Source organism: Gymnoscopelus braueri, assembly GCF_963280865.1.
Source record: "Gymnoscopelus braueri genome assembly, chromosome: 5".
Taxonomy (NCBI): Eukaryota; Metazoa; Chordata; class Actinopteri; order Myctophiformes; family Myctophidae; genus Gymnoscopelus; species Gymnoscopelus braueri.
Genome location: NC_137606.1, coordinates 15589227 through 15603790, shown reverse-complemented (window position 1 = coordinate 15603790; position 14564 = coordinate 15589227). Strand labels below are relative to the sequence as shown.

Sequence of the window (14564 nt, the reverse complement as noted above, 5' to 3'; positions counted from 1 at the left end):
GGACATTCTACATAATGAGTATACTTTCTACTTTTGGTACTTTTTTTTTAAATTTTGACACCAATACTTTTGTACTTTTACTCAAGCACATTTTGACTTTTACTTGTAAAAGAGTATTTCTACATTGCTTTTACTTAAGTAAAACATGTGAGTACTTTTTTCCACCACTGCTACGTTAAGATCACTGAAGGTGGCTTTAAAAACGACGCTCGCCCGGTTTTGCTATATCACGTGGTGTTTGCGCGCATGGGACGTGGGTGCGAGCGAGCGAGCGAGAAGCAAGAAAAAGATGGCGGCCTGCGCGTTACGCAGAGGTTTGCTGACCACTGTCAGTAGATACAACAAGAAACACACACAGAGAATATTCAGTGTCGTTGACAGCAGCTGTGGCTTTGAGGTGTGCAGACCGCGAATACAAGCATGTCTGTCCAGCACCATCCAACAGACCAGGTTCATGTCCACACGGTAAGAGTGTCCTCCTGTGATAGAGATAGCACTGCTAACCAGATCGGGTAGGATACGCCGAAATCGGTTACTTGTAGAATTCCGCGACTCTATAGCAGTGGTTCCGTAATCCGTCCCCCAAACATTTTAGCCTCAATCAAGACCCAAAAGAGAAATCAGATGTTTTTGCCTGGCTGGGACCCCAAACTGTACTGAAAATAGCAGATCTACAAGCTCATAACGCGTCACGAGCTTGTAGATTGGCTATTTTCACTACCTCTAAAACATTTGTTTCCAAATTCATGGAATTTCTTAGATTTGTTTTTTGTTTATTAAAAAAATTAAATTATTAAATTATTTTGAAAAATCATTGAATTTGTTTCATTTTTGCATTGTTTTGAAATAATTATGAAAAACAATGTAGGAAACAAAACATAAATGGATGTCTATATACTTGTGACCCATAATAAATGTGTCTGCGACCCACTGCTTGGGAAACGGTTCGTTTAAAGTGTTGGAGATGTTTTCATCCCAAACACACATATACACGACAACACGAGAGCAACATTATTTGGGTGTATGGCTCCTCACAATTGTAGAAACAAGACAAATTCAAAACGAATTGTACATTGTAATATATTTAAAATAACTAAATAATAACAGCTCACTTTGAGTGCTACATAACCCCGTGTGTGTGTGTGTGTGTGTGTGTGTGTGTGTGTGTGTGTGTGTGTGTGTGAGAGTGTGAGAGTGAGACACACAATATTTATTTTATCTGTACAGTTTTAAATATAAAGTGTGTGTGTGTGTGTGGGAATGGGTCAAGGGATCATATGTTTTGTGAGATGTGTGTGTCTTGCCTGTCTTAATAAATGACTGTGCATGTGTGTGAGGTAGTTTGCCCATTTTGTGTGTGTGTGTGTGTGTGTGTGTGTGTGTGTGTGTGTGTGTGTGTGTGTGTGTGTGTGTGTGTGTGTGTGTGTGTGTGTGTGTGTGTGTGTGTGTGTGTGTGTGTGTGTGTGTGTGTGTGTGTGTGCGTGCGGCACTAGCAGGCAGATCATAAGACTGGCTGCCTGGTGAAAATTTGCCGCAGGTGACTCAAGGTCAAGGTGTTTGCTTTGTATTGCAACCTCTCAGGTTGCAGTCACAATTCCTTCCATAGACTTCTGATTATTATATTTAATGGTGTGATAAACTCCCCAATATTGCACCTCTACGACCAGCTTCTTCCTCTGCAAGCTTTTGGTTTCACAAAACTTTCTGCCAATAAACTTCTTTTGCTGTTTTACACCTGCATTACTTGAGTGTGTGCTTATTATCGGCATCCAGGCAATCAGCAAACAGAGATGAAAAACAGGCGTAAAACAGCAAAAGAACACCACTTTGAAAATTGCAATGCATCTCACAGTTTGACAGAAATGTGCTCATCATAACATTGGATGGTGGAACACAACAGTGGATTATTTTCAAACCAAGGGCTTGCAGATACAAAGAGGATAAACCAAGCTGTCTGTAAATGTCCAAATACATGGGTCACCATTTAATACAACCAGATAGGAGTTTTGTTTCTCATGAAGAGGGCTGTCTACGAAAGGAATCGCGACTATTAGAGCAGTGGTTCTCAACCTTTTCAGACTGCGACCCCCCCCCCCCCCCAAATAATCATATTTAAACTGGAGACCCCCCACCCTGACAAACACTTGGAATGTAGGAGTTGAGGCGTTACATTTAGTTTGACTCGATTTCACAGATAAAAAGTTGTGAAAATAGCAGATCTACAAGCTCACAGTGATCGGCTATTTTCACAATTATTGCCTCTTTCTTATATTATTTGACAATTTAGCCATGTTTGACCAGTATGTTATAGTATAGTTTCTTGATTACTTTTGATGCAGTAATGGTCTTTTTCTTTTCTTTTTGAGGTAATAAAAAGGTCTTAAAAGGCCTTTTAAATTGTCACTTCACTCACTGTCATCTGGGGACCCCCACAAAATCATCTGGGGACCTGGGGTCGGACCCACAGGCTGAGAACCCCTGCTTTAGAGGTTGCAGTACAATGCAAACGCCCAAACACAGTCACACAAGTCGCTAGGTTGCTTCTTGGAAATAATTGTCCCGGAGGCTGCTGGTCCGGGCCTTGAGGCTGCCCTAAAGCTTGCCGGATGGTAGCAGCTGAAAAAGTCCATGGTTTGGGTGGCTGGGCTCCTTGCTAATACTATTCTTTCTATCTTGTATGATATTTTATTTAACCATATTTATTTAATACCACATTGAGATTTCCATCTCTTTTCCAAGTGGGCCCTGGTCAAGAAGGCAGTGTCAAGTCACCCTATTTGTATAGCACATTTAAAACATCATGTAGACCTCAAGATAGAGACCACAGAAATAAATAAAAGCATATAAAAAAGAAAAGCGTTTCCCAAATTAAGTTCTCACAGTGGGAACATGATGAGATATAATATATTATAATAATATTTGATATAATATACTTATATACATATATGTCCACGTTGTTGAATGAGTTGGCACAAAATACAAATACATTTTCTATTTGAAAGCGATAAAAGTGGGAAATATGTTGAAATAATCCTTAAATTGCACTGTTGTATGGGATTAAATGGTGATAAGATTAGTGCTTGCTGAGAAAAGGTCGACATTCAGTGCAAAGAGGCATACATCCCACAGCGACCTCTTGGGCCACAGTATTCGACAGGTCACCAATTCCAGTGTAACAGATGCTAACGACTTTAGCTATTTGTAGCTAGCCTGTGCTGTGCTGTGTTGTCTGTCTGGACTTCAAGATGGCATGCTTTCCACACTCCGTTATTCAGAGATACGTTGAAGGCTCTGACAGCTTGCAAACCACTACCAGGAAATATTCCAATATCATTATCATACTGTAGGCTATTCAGCTGAATTGTTTCCCTTCTGTTCACCCAGCAAACATACATGGTTAGCATGGAATAATAATGCTGTTGCTCAACAATTACCTGACGTAATATGACCCCATGGCATGGGGTGAAATGCTTACAACTTGAACAGATGGGTGATAACCTTTAGCTATCAACAATTCAATAAGTCTTATCTCTCGTGTATGTATGTATATATATATGTGTGTGTGTGTGTGTGTGTGTGTGTGTGTGTGTGTGTGTGTGTGTGTGTGTGTGTGTGTGTGTGTGTGTGTGTGTGTGTGTGTGTGTGTGTGTGTGTGTGTGTGTGTGTGTGTGTGTATATATATATATACTTATTAACAAAACCCAGTAACTGGGGAAAGAGCATCCACACACTGTGCATGCATGGGTTTGGTGTGTACTCAGATATTTTACTTATGTAAAAGTAGCAATACCACAATATAAAAATACTTTGTTACAAGTAAAAGGCCTGTGTTCAAAATGTTATCTGAGTGAAAGTACAAAAGGCATCAAAATATACTTAAAGTACTAAAATGTTTGAAAATAGCGTTGTGGTGCGTTGAGCTTGTAGATCGGCTATTTGCCTCGGTATAAAATAGGGCTAAAGTGGTTAATGTTTGTTTTATAATATAAAAGCAAAGTAACTAGTAACTAAAGTTTTTAAATAATTGTAGTGCAGTAAAAGTACAATATTTGCGTCTGAGATGTAGTGGAGTAGAAGTGTAAAACTGATTGGAAATACTCCAGTAAAGTAAAAGTACCTCAAAATTGTGTAGTACTTGAGTACATACTTATGTAGGTGGTTGTACTTTGAGAGACCACATTCTCCATACCATTGCTTGTGGGGCACCATCTAACATAAACCATTGTCACTCACCACAGTGGGTGCACTATAACAATATAGCAGTTTTTTTGCCTGACCAGTGCTGAAACATGTTATCAGCTCATAGATTGGGTTCTGTCATTAGTAACCTGGATAGTCGGTTGGTTGCACAGTGCTGTTAAGCTATGTATGCAAACGCATGAACTCTAGAGTTATTCATCAGCCATGGTGCATGGTAGACCTACAGTTTTAGTTGACAACAAGCTCTCTGCCCTTGTCTTTGAAAAGGCAAAGTGATTACATGTACAGACTAGTCTCTCTGGTTGAGTTTGTACTTTTTGCTGGGTGGCGGTTCCTGTGTGTAGATGGCTGATACGCATAACCAGCCTTTAGCCTACTGTCCCTGCCAAGGGCACAGAACTGGCACCAGTGACGGGAGACTTCAGTGGAAAGGAAGAGATTGACTATGCAATGGGCCAAGCACTGGGTCTAATTACCTGCCTTCTCCTGATGGGTTGAGGGAATAAACACATTTGGATCAGTGTGGTGTGAACGTGTGAATGAGGTGTGTGTGCACCTCCATGGCTAGAGAATAAAAAGTAGAAATTCAGCACCAGCTTGTTGCTGTGACAGTAATTTATGTAACCATTAATCATCACTTGCCTCATGGTATCTGTTGCCACCTTTCATTGTCCTAATGACGTCTTCACAGCAGTGAAATCCCATGTGCTGGACAGAAGAACATAAACAGACAAAATCAAGTCTAAACAGCCCACTGGATTATGGTTGATTTAATACATTTCTCAAATGAGAAATTACTCCCTGTAATTCGCTCCCACTCTGGCTACCTACTGTAAGCTATGTGGAAAAATAGATGCCTCTATTTGTTGGCAAGGCTTGCTTTTGGCCACTGGTTGCTGTTGGCCATGGGATGTGCCAGCCTTTGCAACTGGTAGAGCTATATTTATATTTGATATCTTTCTAGTTTTTGTTCAGATTGTAGGAGAAAGAGAGACCAAAAGAGAGGACAGTCTGAACATGTTCTGAGAAGGGGTTAAAGCCAGGCACAAATAGAGTTTGACTCTGAGGTCAAGTATTCCTGGTGAGAGAAGTGACCCCTCTGCTGGGTGAAAACAACCAGAAATACCCTATACAAATGGTTTTTCATATACTATACGAGACTTTTTGAAGTTGGAACTGGTCACCAGCTCTATCAGAACCACAACTGAAAATCTCAGCATTTAAGCCACACAAAATGCTATTATTCTTTTGTTTTGTTTGTTCGTTTGTCTGTTGGTTGTTCATTGTTTTTGATGTAAAGTGTCCTTGGGTTTATGAAAGACGCTATATAAATTCAAGCTATTATTATTATCAATCCTGTGGGTATTGGGTAATTTGTATCTAAGCTGGGCTTATGGAGAGATGAATGCCAAGAAAATATAGCCTACAGTATGTATGTAAGACCTTGTTTTCAACGACATTTGTTTCTATTTCTAACCCAATACTCGGACCTACCACCAAGCAGCAGTAATGGGCACCTCACTGGTGTTGGTCAGCTGTCCACTGCTTAATCTTCTGGGGGCCATGCACTGAATGATATGAAAAATAATCTGAAACAAATTTACTATGTATTAATAAATCCCCCCTGTCCATTTTGCTACCCTCGCCAACCCCCCACCCACACCATACTAGTCTCATCTCTGTTGTACAGATTAGCTCAGAGGAGAGCGGAGAGGTATTCATGTGATGTACTGGCTTTAGAAGTCTGCCAGCTGTTGTTGTCTGTGTCTTGTTGATATTGGTGGTGTTTGTGTGGCTGGGTGTGATCCATGGAGGAGATGGAAGGGATAGAGATTAGTGAATGAATGGTATTTTCTGTTTGTTGACCTCTGACACGTTGAGGTGTTTTCTTCAATCTTGTCAGACAGCCTATCGCTTGGGATTGTGATTACGACCGGAGTCAAGGGGATTTTATTTCTTTATGGAGATGACTTATGTTAACATGATTTAAAAGTATGCACAGTGAGCTGTTGTGTGATTTCCAGTATAAGGTCCTTGAGGGACTAAGACCATTGTTGTTAACTCATACTAAAGTAATCTAATCTGTTTGTGGTTTGCCCTATATTGTTTTTTCCATAACAGTTCATTTGATTTGTTTCTCACACACACACACACACACACACAGCTGTTTGTAATGGTGTTGCCGGTTTCTGGCAGGAACAGGCCTGAGACGAAAGTTTTGGAGACAGTTGGAGTGTTTGAGGCAGTGAAGCAGCATGGCAAATACGAAACAGGACAGGTAAGGGAATGAAAGCGCACACACGCACGCGCACACACACACACACATAAATATATATATATTATACATGATTATTTGTTTATGTAGTGCATTTCACACAAAAGGTACATTACTAAGTGTGATCTTATTGTAGACTAGGTTGTCATCCCTTATATGTACTGTATATCATCAAAGGATCATACCAGTGTCAATACATGTCATTGTCTATTCACAGCTTTGGGCCATATAGCGTACAATCCTTCATAAACATAGACCTGCATAGCTGTTAATGGCTTCATTTCTAGATTTAGTATTTGTTTACCTTCTCTCCTAAATCATTACAACTTACCTGAATAAAATTCAACGATCTAACATAACTGACAGAAAAAGAACACCACAAATTATTATAAATAATGATAAATATTTAACAACATCACGTGTTGAAGAATTGTGTCTTTATCTCGGTCTCTCTACCTCCCTCTCAAAACTCTAACGAACCACGTTATTCTTTGGAAAATGGTCCGCAGTAAAAGTATGTTTAGCCCATTGACTACAACCACAATCTACTGTACCAAGCCCGGTCTTACTGTTATCTTACACATCATCTTACATTAAAGTTGTACAATGCAGATTCACAAATAACGATTTTTAGCAACCTCTGCTGGTCACTACCGTCACTGCATACAATTTCCATAGTCCTCGATTACCCAGAATTCCATTTGTTTTCACCGGAAGCGTTTCAAAAAGCGTTCTTTTAATTGTTTTATACTATCTGCGGATCGTTTCTCTTAGCCAGTGGAGCATTAGTTACCATGAGCTGTGCTTTCTTTTTCTGTTCTTTTTCGATCTTCCAATCCTACCTTCTCTTAAAATCAGCGTGAGGTTCCTTTTTGTTAGCGTGGTAGTTCCTGGCCAAACAGGAAACCGTTGCGGTAGTTCCTGGCCAAACAGGAAACCAGTGCATTTCCGCCTCCGTTTTCCGGCCAGATGACGTCATTTTCCCGGGAAAGTCCCCCCCGACAGTGTTCAATAGAAAATATATAAATAAAAGGCTTCCGGGGGTGAAATTCATGGAGTGGGTGTTGTGAAACTTTTGCCACTCACAAAAGATATACAATTTAACTTTAGTTTTGTTGAAAAGGTTACCTAGTATTACTTTAACTCTCTCAGTGCCAATGAAATAAAAAAATATGTTCATACTGTGCCAGCAATGTTTTTTTTTTTTTTCAAAGTAAAAAAAAAAGTGCTTAGGAAGCGAGATACAGCCTTTTTCAGTTAAGTTAAACAAAGAGTGGATGGAGCTGCAAATCTTCAGATAATGATATCTTGAGTTCTGATTTTTTTTCCCCAAAAACTCTGGATTTTTCGTTCTGGCACTGAGGACATTCAGAAAAAAACTCGGGATAACTCGGGGCTTGGCACTGAGAGAGTAAAGCTTACATTTTTTACGTTTTTCTTTTTTTGCTCCTAATAAAAAAAAATTAAGCTGTTTTGTAAAGCGACTTTGTGTACTAAGAAAAGCGCTATATAAGTCTGATGTATTATTATTATTATTATTACATGGACTTATCCTCCCTCTCTCCATGTTGTTGTTTTTCCCTCCTCAGCTGTTCCTCCACAGTGTGTTTGGCTACAGAGGCATTGTCTTGTTCCCCTGGCACGCTCGGCTCTATGACAGAGATGTCACCCCTCCAATGGCCGAAAGGTAAACAGATCTTTTACACAGACTACTCTTTAAGGCTGAGTTGCCAGTTCACCCCCACAAATGTATGCTCCTTACTTGTATTTTCCAGTGATTTTATTGTAAAAATTAATTAATTAATTACTCATCCACATAGCTTAGTAGGTCCATCCAGTCATCTCAGGACACCACAGTTTATAAGTACAATTTAAGTTTGGTAGAGGTTTGGGTTTTGCAGTTACTCCCCATTTACTTGCATTGCAAGGTGAAAAAGTCAGACTTTAGAACAGAAACAGATGCAAACAAAGTTCTTGTTTTATACATTCTGCTAAAATTACAATATCTGGTATAGCAGTTTTGTTTTTATAGATAAAAATGCTTGTAAGAAACGACGATAGAAACTTATTGTAAACAGAAGAAAAAACACGGAACCAGGTTTTGTCATTTAATGGCACTTATTTGCGTTCATTTGTGTGCTAAAAGTGTGATTTTGAGACCAGTTTCACCGTGCAAGTCAATGGGAAGAATATGTTGGATCATCAACTTTTTATCTACGGAGCAACTATTTAGAAGATATCTTGCCAATATGGTAAGGTAACTACTTGTGCTTTATAACATTTTGTTTTATTTTTTTCATTTAACATTTTCCATTTCAAACAATTTTTTATTTTCTAAAATAGCAGATTTTCAAGCTCACAACACAGCAGTTCGTCATACAACAAAGTATATAGTCCTTTAGGTTAAACTAAGATAAATATGCTTTTTGACTGTGGGAGTTTGATATGTTGAACTTCAATCTTTGTGTCTTTATCTTTACCTACTCTAGCAAACCAGAGCCCCCGGGGGCCCACGGCTCCAAGGAGGTAAAGGGGAAGACGCACACTTACTACCAGGTCCTCATCGACACTAGGGACTGCCCTCACATAGTGAGTTACTGCGTCATTTCATTTATTCAGAACAGTTTAAAGAGCAGCATATCTTTATCTATTTCACAAGTTGAAAACAGGTTGTGAAATGGTTCTGATGTGGATTGAATGAATTATTACCATCATTGGAAATAATAATATCTTATTTGAATGTAGCTTATTTTACATTTACATGAAAGTGACTATAAATCCCCATTCCCACGTCTATATTCACCTCTTCTTGCTTAAACAGTTTTCTCTCTTGGACCTCTGGAAACGTGTAAGGAGAAAAAAAGGCTATGCAGAAAGTACAATAAGTTCAAGTGCAATAAAACGTCTGTTTACAAAAATGGCCAAATGATTGTCATAAATAATCATGATCTCATAATTGAGCCAATCGTTATTATCATTTTAGCCATGATCATGCAGCCCTACTCTTTAATAGGGTCTTGGCTCAGAAGCAGGTGGGAACTAGGGGCAGTGTCCACAGAATGTGTTTTTTGAGCTGCCAGCTCCTTTCTGCTATGTATTTCTATGGTAAAGATGCGCTGGTGGGCTCCTCTTCCCAGAATCAGAATCAGTTTTATTGTCACATCACAGGTTTACAAGGTAAAAAAGTGGGTGAAATTCGTTTTTGTACATCGTTCCCATCGCAACGTTAATTTCCATAGAAAGAAGAGGGGTGGGGGGCAAGTGGGAAGGAGATCAAAACAAGAGAGCAACAGAAGGCCAGACAAGTTATCTACATATTTACAAAGTACCTGAGATAATAAAAAACTAAGGTGCCTGAGCATAGCAGCAATGTATGTATACTGTGCATGTTATACTTATACTGTGCATGATATACATATGGACGTTAAGGTGCTTAGAGAAAAAAGAGCACAATAAAAAAAAAGACAAAAAAAGTCAGTGCGTTATACATGGGATTAAGGTGCAAAAGGTCAGTGCGTGTCCACCTAGGGTGAGCCTGAGCATGGCGCTTCAGCGCCCGCACAGCGACGGACAATAGTTCAACTTTTGGAGTGGAGCGCCGGTCATTTGATCCTCCCGGTGGTGTCTGACAACCTGGTAAATTTTGGCCCCGACGTTGAATCGTTGCCACGTCCATGTTTACATCGTTTCACCTGAGCTATTTATGCTAATAACGCAGATGCCAGGATGTTCAGGCACAGCAACGGTTGATGGGTTTGAACGTCGCAAGCATCAATAAATACTGTGTATCCAAAGCGCTCCTGCACTCAAAAAAACACTTTCTGTCCCCTTACTGTTATGGATAGTAATTTGACACATACACCCCTTGTTTTACTGTGTGTTTCTGTTGTGGTTGACAGTCTCAGAGGTCCCAGACAGAAGCAGTGACGTTTTTGGCCAATCATGATGACAGCAGAGCTCTGTATGCCATCCCAGGTATGACCAGCCTCAAATAAATATATATATATATATATATATATTTTAATAAATCCCAGAGGGGAAATTCTGCCTCCGAAAAATACTAATAATCACAACTAAAGATAGATAGATCTTGTTCACAGTAGAGGTAGGTACAGTCCCTCAGGGCTCTATTCTAGTGACCTTTCTGTTTTCACTCTACATTAAATATCTTTGCTGAAAACGGCCAATCTACAAGGTCACACCGCGGCACGACATGTTGTGAGCTTGTAGATCTGCCATTTTCTGTGACAGTTTTCCCAGAATACGAATGCTGGGGTTTCAGTGTTTTTTTTGTTTTGTTTTGTTACATAGAACCTGCCTTACAGAGGAGTTAGATGTAAGAGCAAAATGGCCGCTGTGTGAATACGATCATTGAACAGATCAACAGATAGTCCAAATTATGGGGGGGAACAAAAGCTAATTTATTTCCTGAAATATTTTCACTATGTAAACAACGGCTGTGGCTGGATAGTTTTCTACACTTTTCAGTACAGTTGAGCTCAGCAGTGTTACAGTGTTAGTGTGGTTGATGCTGGTGTTGTATGATGATGCGTGAGCGCTTCTGTAATAACTTGAAAACATCTGAGCTGGTGCAGCTCATCGGGTACATGTGGCGGTGTCCTTGTGAGTTGCTCAGTCTGTATACTTTACCTAAGATCTTGACTGTTTCCGAATGCATCTCGTTCTCTCCAGGTCTGGACTATGTGAGCCATGAAGATATCCTGCCCTACAACTCCTCAGAGCAGATCCCCATTCAGCACGAGCTGTTCGAACGCTTCCTCGTGTTCAACCCTGCCAAATGTAAACCTTTTCTCTTCAATGCTGCACAAAATCCATTTACTTCACTGCACAGTCACAATTGTGGTTTAGGTCAGTGGGTATGGTTACGTGCCCACTGACTTTCATTCTAAAGACCAATTCATACTTCGGCCCACCACGGTGTCGAAGTTAGCCGACCTACAAGCTCATAATGCGTTGCCGATGCGTTTACAATGCGTTTGTGAGTTTGTATGTCTGCTATATTCAGTGCACAACACTGTCGTGCGACAGCATAAATTAGGCTTAATTGTCATGTAAACCCCTAAACCTGGTTTTGTTATCTTGAGAGCATGACTGTGTCACCCAATGAATTTCTACTTTTTTATGGCGTGGTTTTGCAGGGGGTTATGATTGCTGGAGCTAATCGCACCAGCAGCTGGAATGATGAGCACCAAATTTCTAGGGCTCAGATTGGGTGGAAACGTTACTCAAATTTGTAGTCTTAGACGACTGACGCCACAGGCTGGCCACTTGAAGTCTAAGATCCACATTGGAGTACTGCCATTCCCATGTGGATGCCAAGATCCACATGATTGAATTCTTTATTTATTTTTTATTTTAGCTATTGGACCTGTTTTGAACAGACACCCAAGTAATAAAAACTGCTCCCAACTATTTTGCAATGGTATCGAAATAGACACAAGCTGTAAACACTTTTAGTAAATATAATTATGGCCTCAACCTGATGACTTACAATTCCAGGGGAGTACGATGAGCACGCAAACACATTCACAACCTGTGTAATTGAAAGTTTGCCATTTGTGTACCAGCACTATTGTTGAAACAAATTGTGTGTGTGTGTGTGGTCATCATAGCTCCTCCATTCGTGCCCAGAGACACTCTGAAAGCATGGCAGGAGAAGAACCACCCCTGGCTGGAGCTGTCGGACGTGCACAGAGAGACGACCGAGAACATCCGAGTCACCGTCATCCCCTTCTACATGGGCATGAGGGTAAAGAGGCAGGACACTACATTCCTGATTGACTGAAACTATGCAACCTACCTGAAACTGGATTTTCTGTTTATTAAAGAGCTGGAGAGACAGGGAGACTCCTGTTACTGAGCAAACACTATATAGCAATGATTACTATCAGAATATAGTGCTTTAACCTTTTAACAAAAAAGGTTTTGTTTTTACCCAAAAATATCACTTGCCCTACCTTTTAATGATAACTTAAGTTTCCTTTTTACCTGTATTGTTTTCATTTAAAATCCTTGTTTATTTTTTATTCCTATCATTATTTCCTTCTTAGGAGGCCCAGAATTCCCATGTATACTGGGTGAGTAGCTGACTATCTGTGGAGAATTGCCATTTTTGTTCAGAAATATATCGCCTTAGCTAGGTCTAATTTACAACTAGTAGTAGAGTATGTGTTCAAAATCTGTGTCTGCCTCCATAGTGGCGGTATTGTATACGTCTGGAGAACATGGGCAATGAGGTGGTCCAACTGAGGGAGAGACACTGGAGGATCTTCAGCCTCTCAGGAACCCTGGAGACGGTCAGAGGTCGAGGGGTGGTGGGCAGGGTCAGTACAACTGCAAGCACTCCTACAGTACACACACACACCTGCCAGCGCATACACACTGTGTCCAAGATCATCCAGGAGTCCACACATATTCAGCTTTGCATAAAGTTACAGGATTTCGTATAATCACTGTTTCAGTATTCCAGGGGAAACCTCAAAGTGCAGTGTGTGTGTGTGACGAGCCTGCACACAACTCACTTTATTATTGTGTCTTAACTGCAGGAGCCAGTGTTGTCCAAAGAGCAGCCTGCCTTTCAGTACAGCAGCCATGTGTCCCTGCAAGCCCCGAGTGGTCATATGTGGTGAGTTTGTTCATTCACACATTTAAAAATGTTCATGGAATTGTTGCACTTATGTCAGCCAAGCGACTAATTTATTACATTTGTGATCTCTGCAGGGGTACGTTCCGCATCGAGAGGACAGACGGCTCCCACTTTGATGTGCGCATTCCACCTTTCTCCCTGGAAAGCAATAAAGATGACAAAGCTCCCCCTGCTGGTTACACCCTCTAACTGCCACAATGCTCTTCCCCACCTACAAAGCTCCTGGACTCACAGCGTCAGTCCCGGCCATGGCTGTCTGGTCCCTTCCTAGTACCGTTTGCTTCAACCTTGCTCATAAATGTAGCATGGGTAGGGTTAAGGAAGGACAAAGTGTTACCTTTTTCCAATATAATCCAAACACGGAACCGTTTTAATAGTGCACTTTTCTGCAGTGCACCATTAATTGAAGTAGGTTAGGGCAGAAAAAACATTTGGCAGTCCTGTGTGTCTGGGGTCGACCTTGAGGTTATGGAGACGTTTTTGATACACATTGCTGAGCTGAGCTGAACTCATTGCAACGCATCTAGTATGGTGAGTAAAATTGCCACAAGAACTATGAATAAAGGGAAGGTTTCACACTGACTCAGTCTACACTGGGCTTCTTGTGTCCAACAGTTTTGACAAACCCAGCATCAAGCTCAGCTCAGCTCAGCACTGTGGTGTGAATGGGGAAACTTATGTCATTGAAATACCAACAGTGAAACACCAACGATCCAAAAAGCTTCCTTTTCTTCTCAGTCTGCTTCAAGTGAAAAACTACAATCCAGTGCATCGAAATAAAGGGTTAATTTTATAAATCCAAGGCATATGCAGTACTGCCCCGTCAAGTCTGATTTAGATGTGTCAAACGTATACAGAATGTGACAGTTGAGCCTAATTTACACTTTGGACACTTGACTGGCTTGCTCGCCGAAAGTCACTGATCTTGGACATGCGACACTGCTACGCTTTCGTGGCAGAGGAGGGAGGAAAAGAGTGTTTAATTCAGGCAAAGTTGCATGTGGATAAGTTGTTTGAGAATTAAATAAAGTGTGTAATAACAGCCTTGGTGGAGAAGAAGAGGATGACGGTCTCAGTTCTGTTGTAGGTCATGCATCCTGCACTGAAGTAAAGAGACTTCAAATTTTGAGACACAAGTTGGATGTGTGTCATGTTTAAAAAATTATGTCACCTGGACCCCAACATTTCTCATGTAAAGTGAGGAATGAAACAAACTTTTGGATAAGTGATTTGAAACAACTGTGATAGTTTATGTACTTACTACTGTAAATAGATGTGTAATTAAAGGAAAAACAAACCATTGCTTTAGCCTTGTATTTCCTATATGTATGAATGCACCTGGAATTCTCAAAAAACACAAACGCAACTACATCTGGAATGCTTTACTTTATTTTGGATTGACCTGAGAAAAAACAAACATGT

At 40.4% G+C, this 14564-nt stretch overlaps 1 protein-coding gene across 1 annotated transcript; it reads left to right on the top strand.

The window, feature by feature from the left end:
- Positions 1-268: 268 nt before the first annotated feature.
- poldip2 (polymerase (DNA-directed), delta interacting protein 2) lies at positions 269-14444 on the top strand. The gene is made up of 11 exons (XM_080428612.1): positions 269-465; positions 6403-6478; positions 8065-8162; positions 8965-9064; positions 10375-10450; positions 11168-11275; positions 12109-12245; positions 12547-12573; positions 12694-12819; positions 13042-13121; positions 13217-14444. The coding sequence occupies exons 1-11, from the start codon at positions 290-292 to the stop codon at positions 13329-13331; spliced, it is 1119 nt and encodes a 372-aa protein (XP_080284738.1). The 5' UTR covers positions 269-289; the 3' UTR covers positions 13332-14444.
- Positions 14445-14564: the final 120 nt, after the last annotated feature.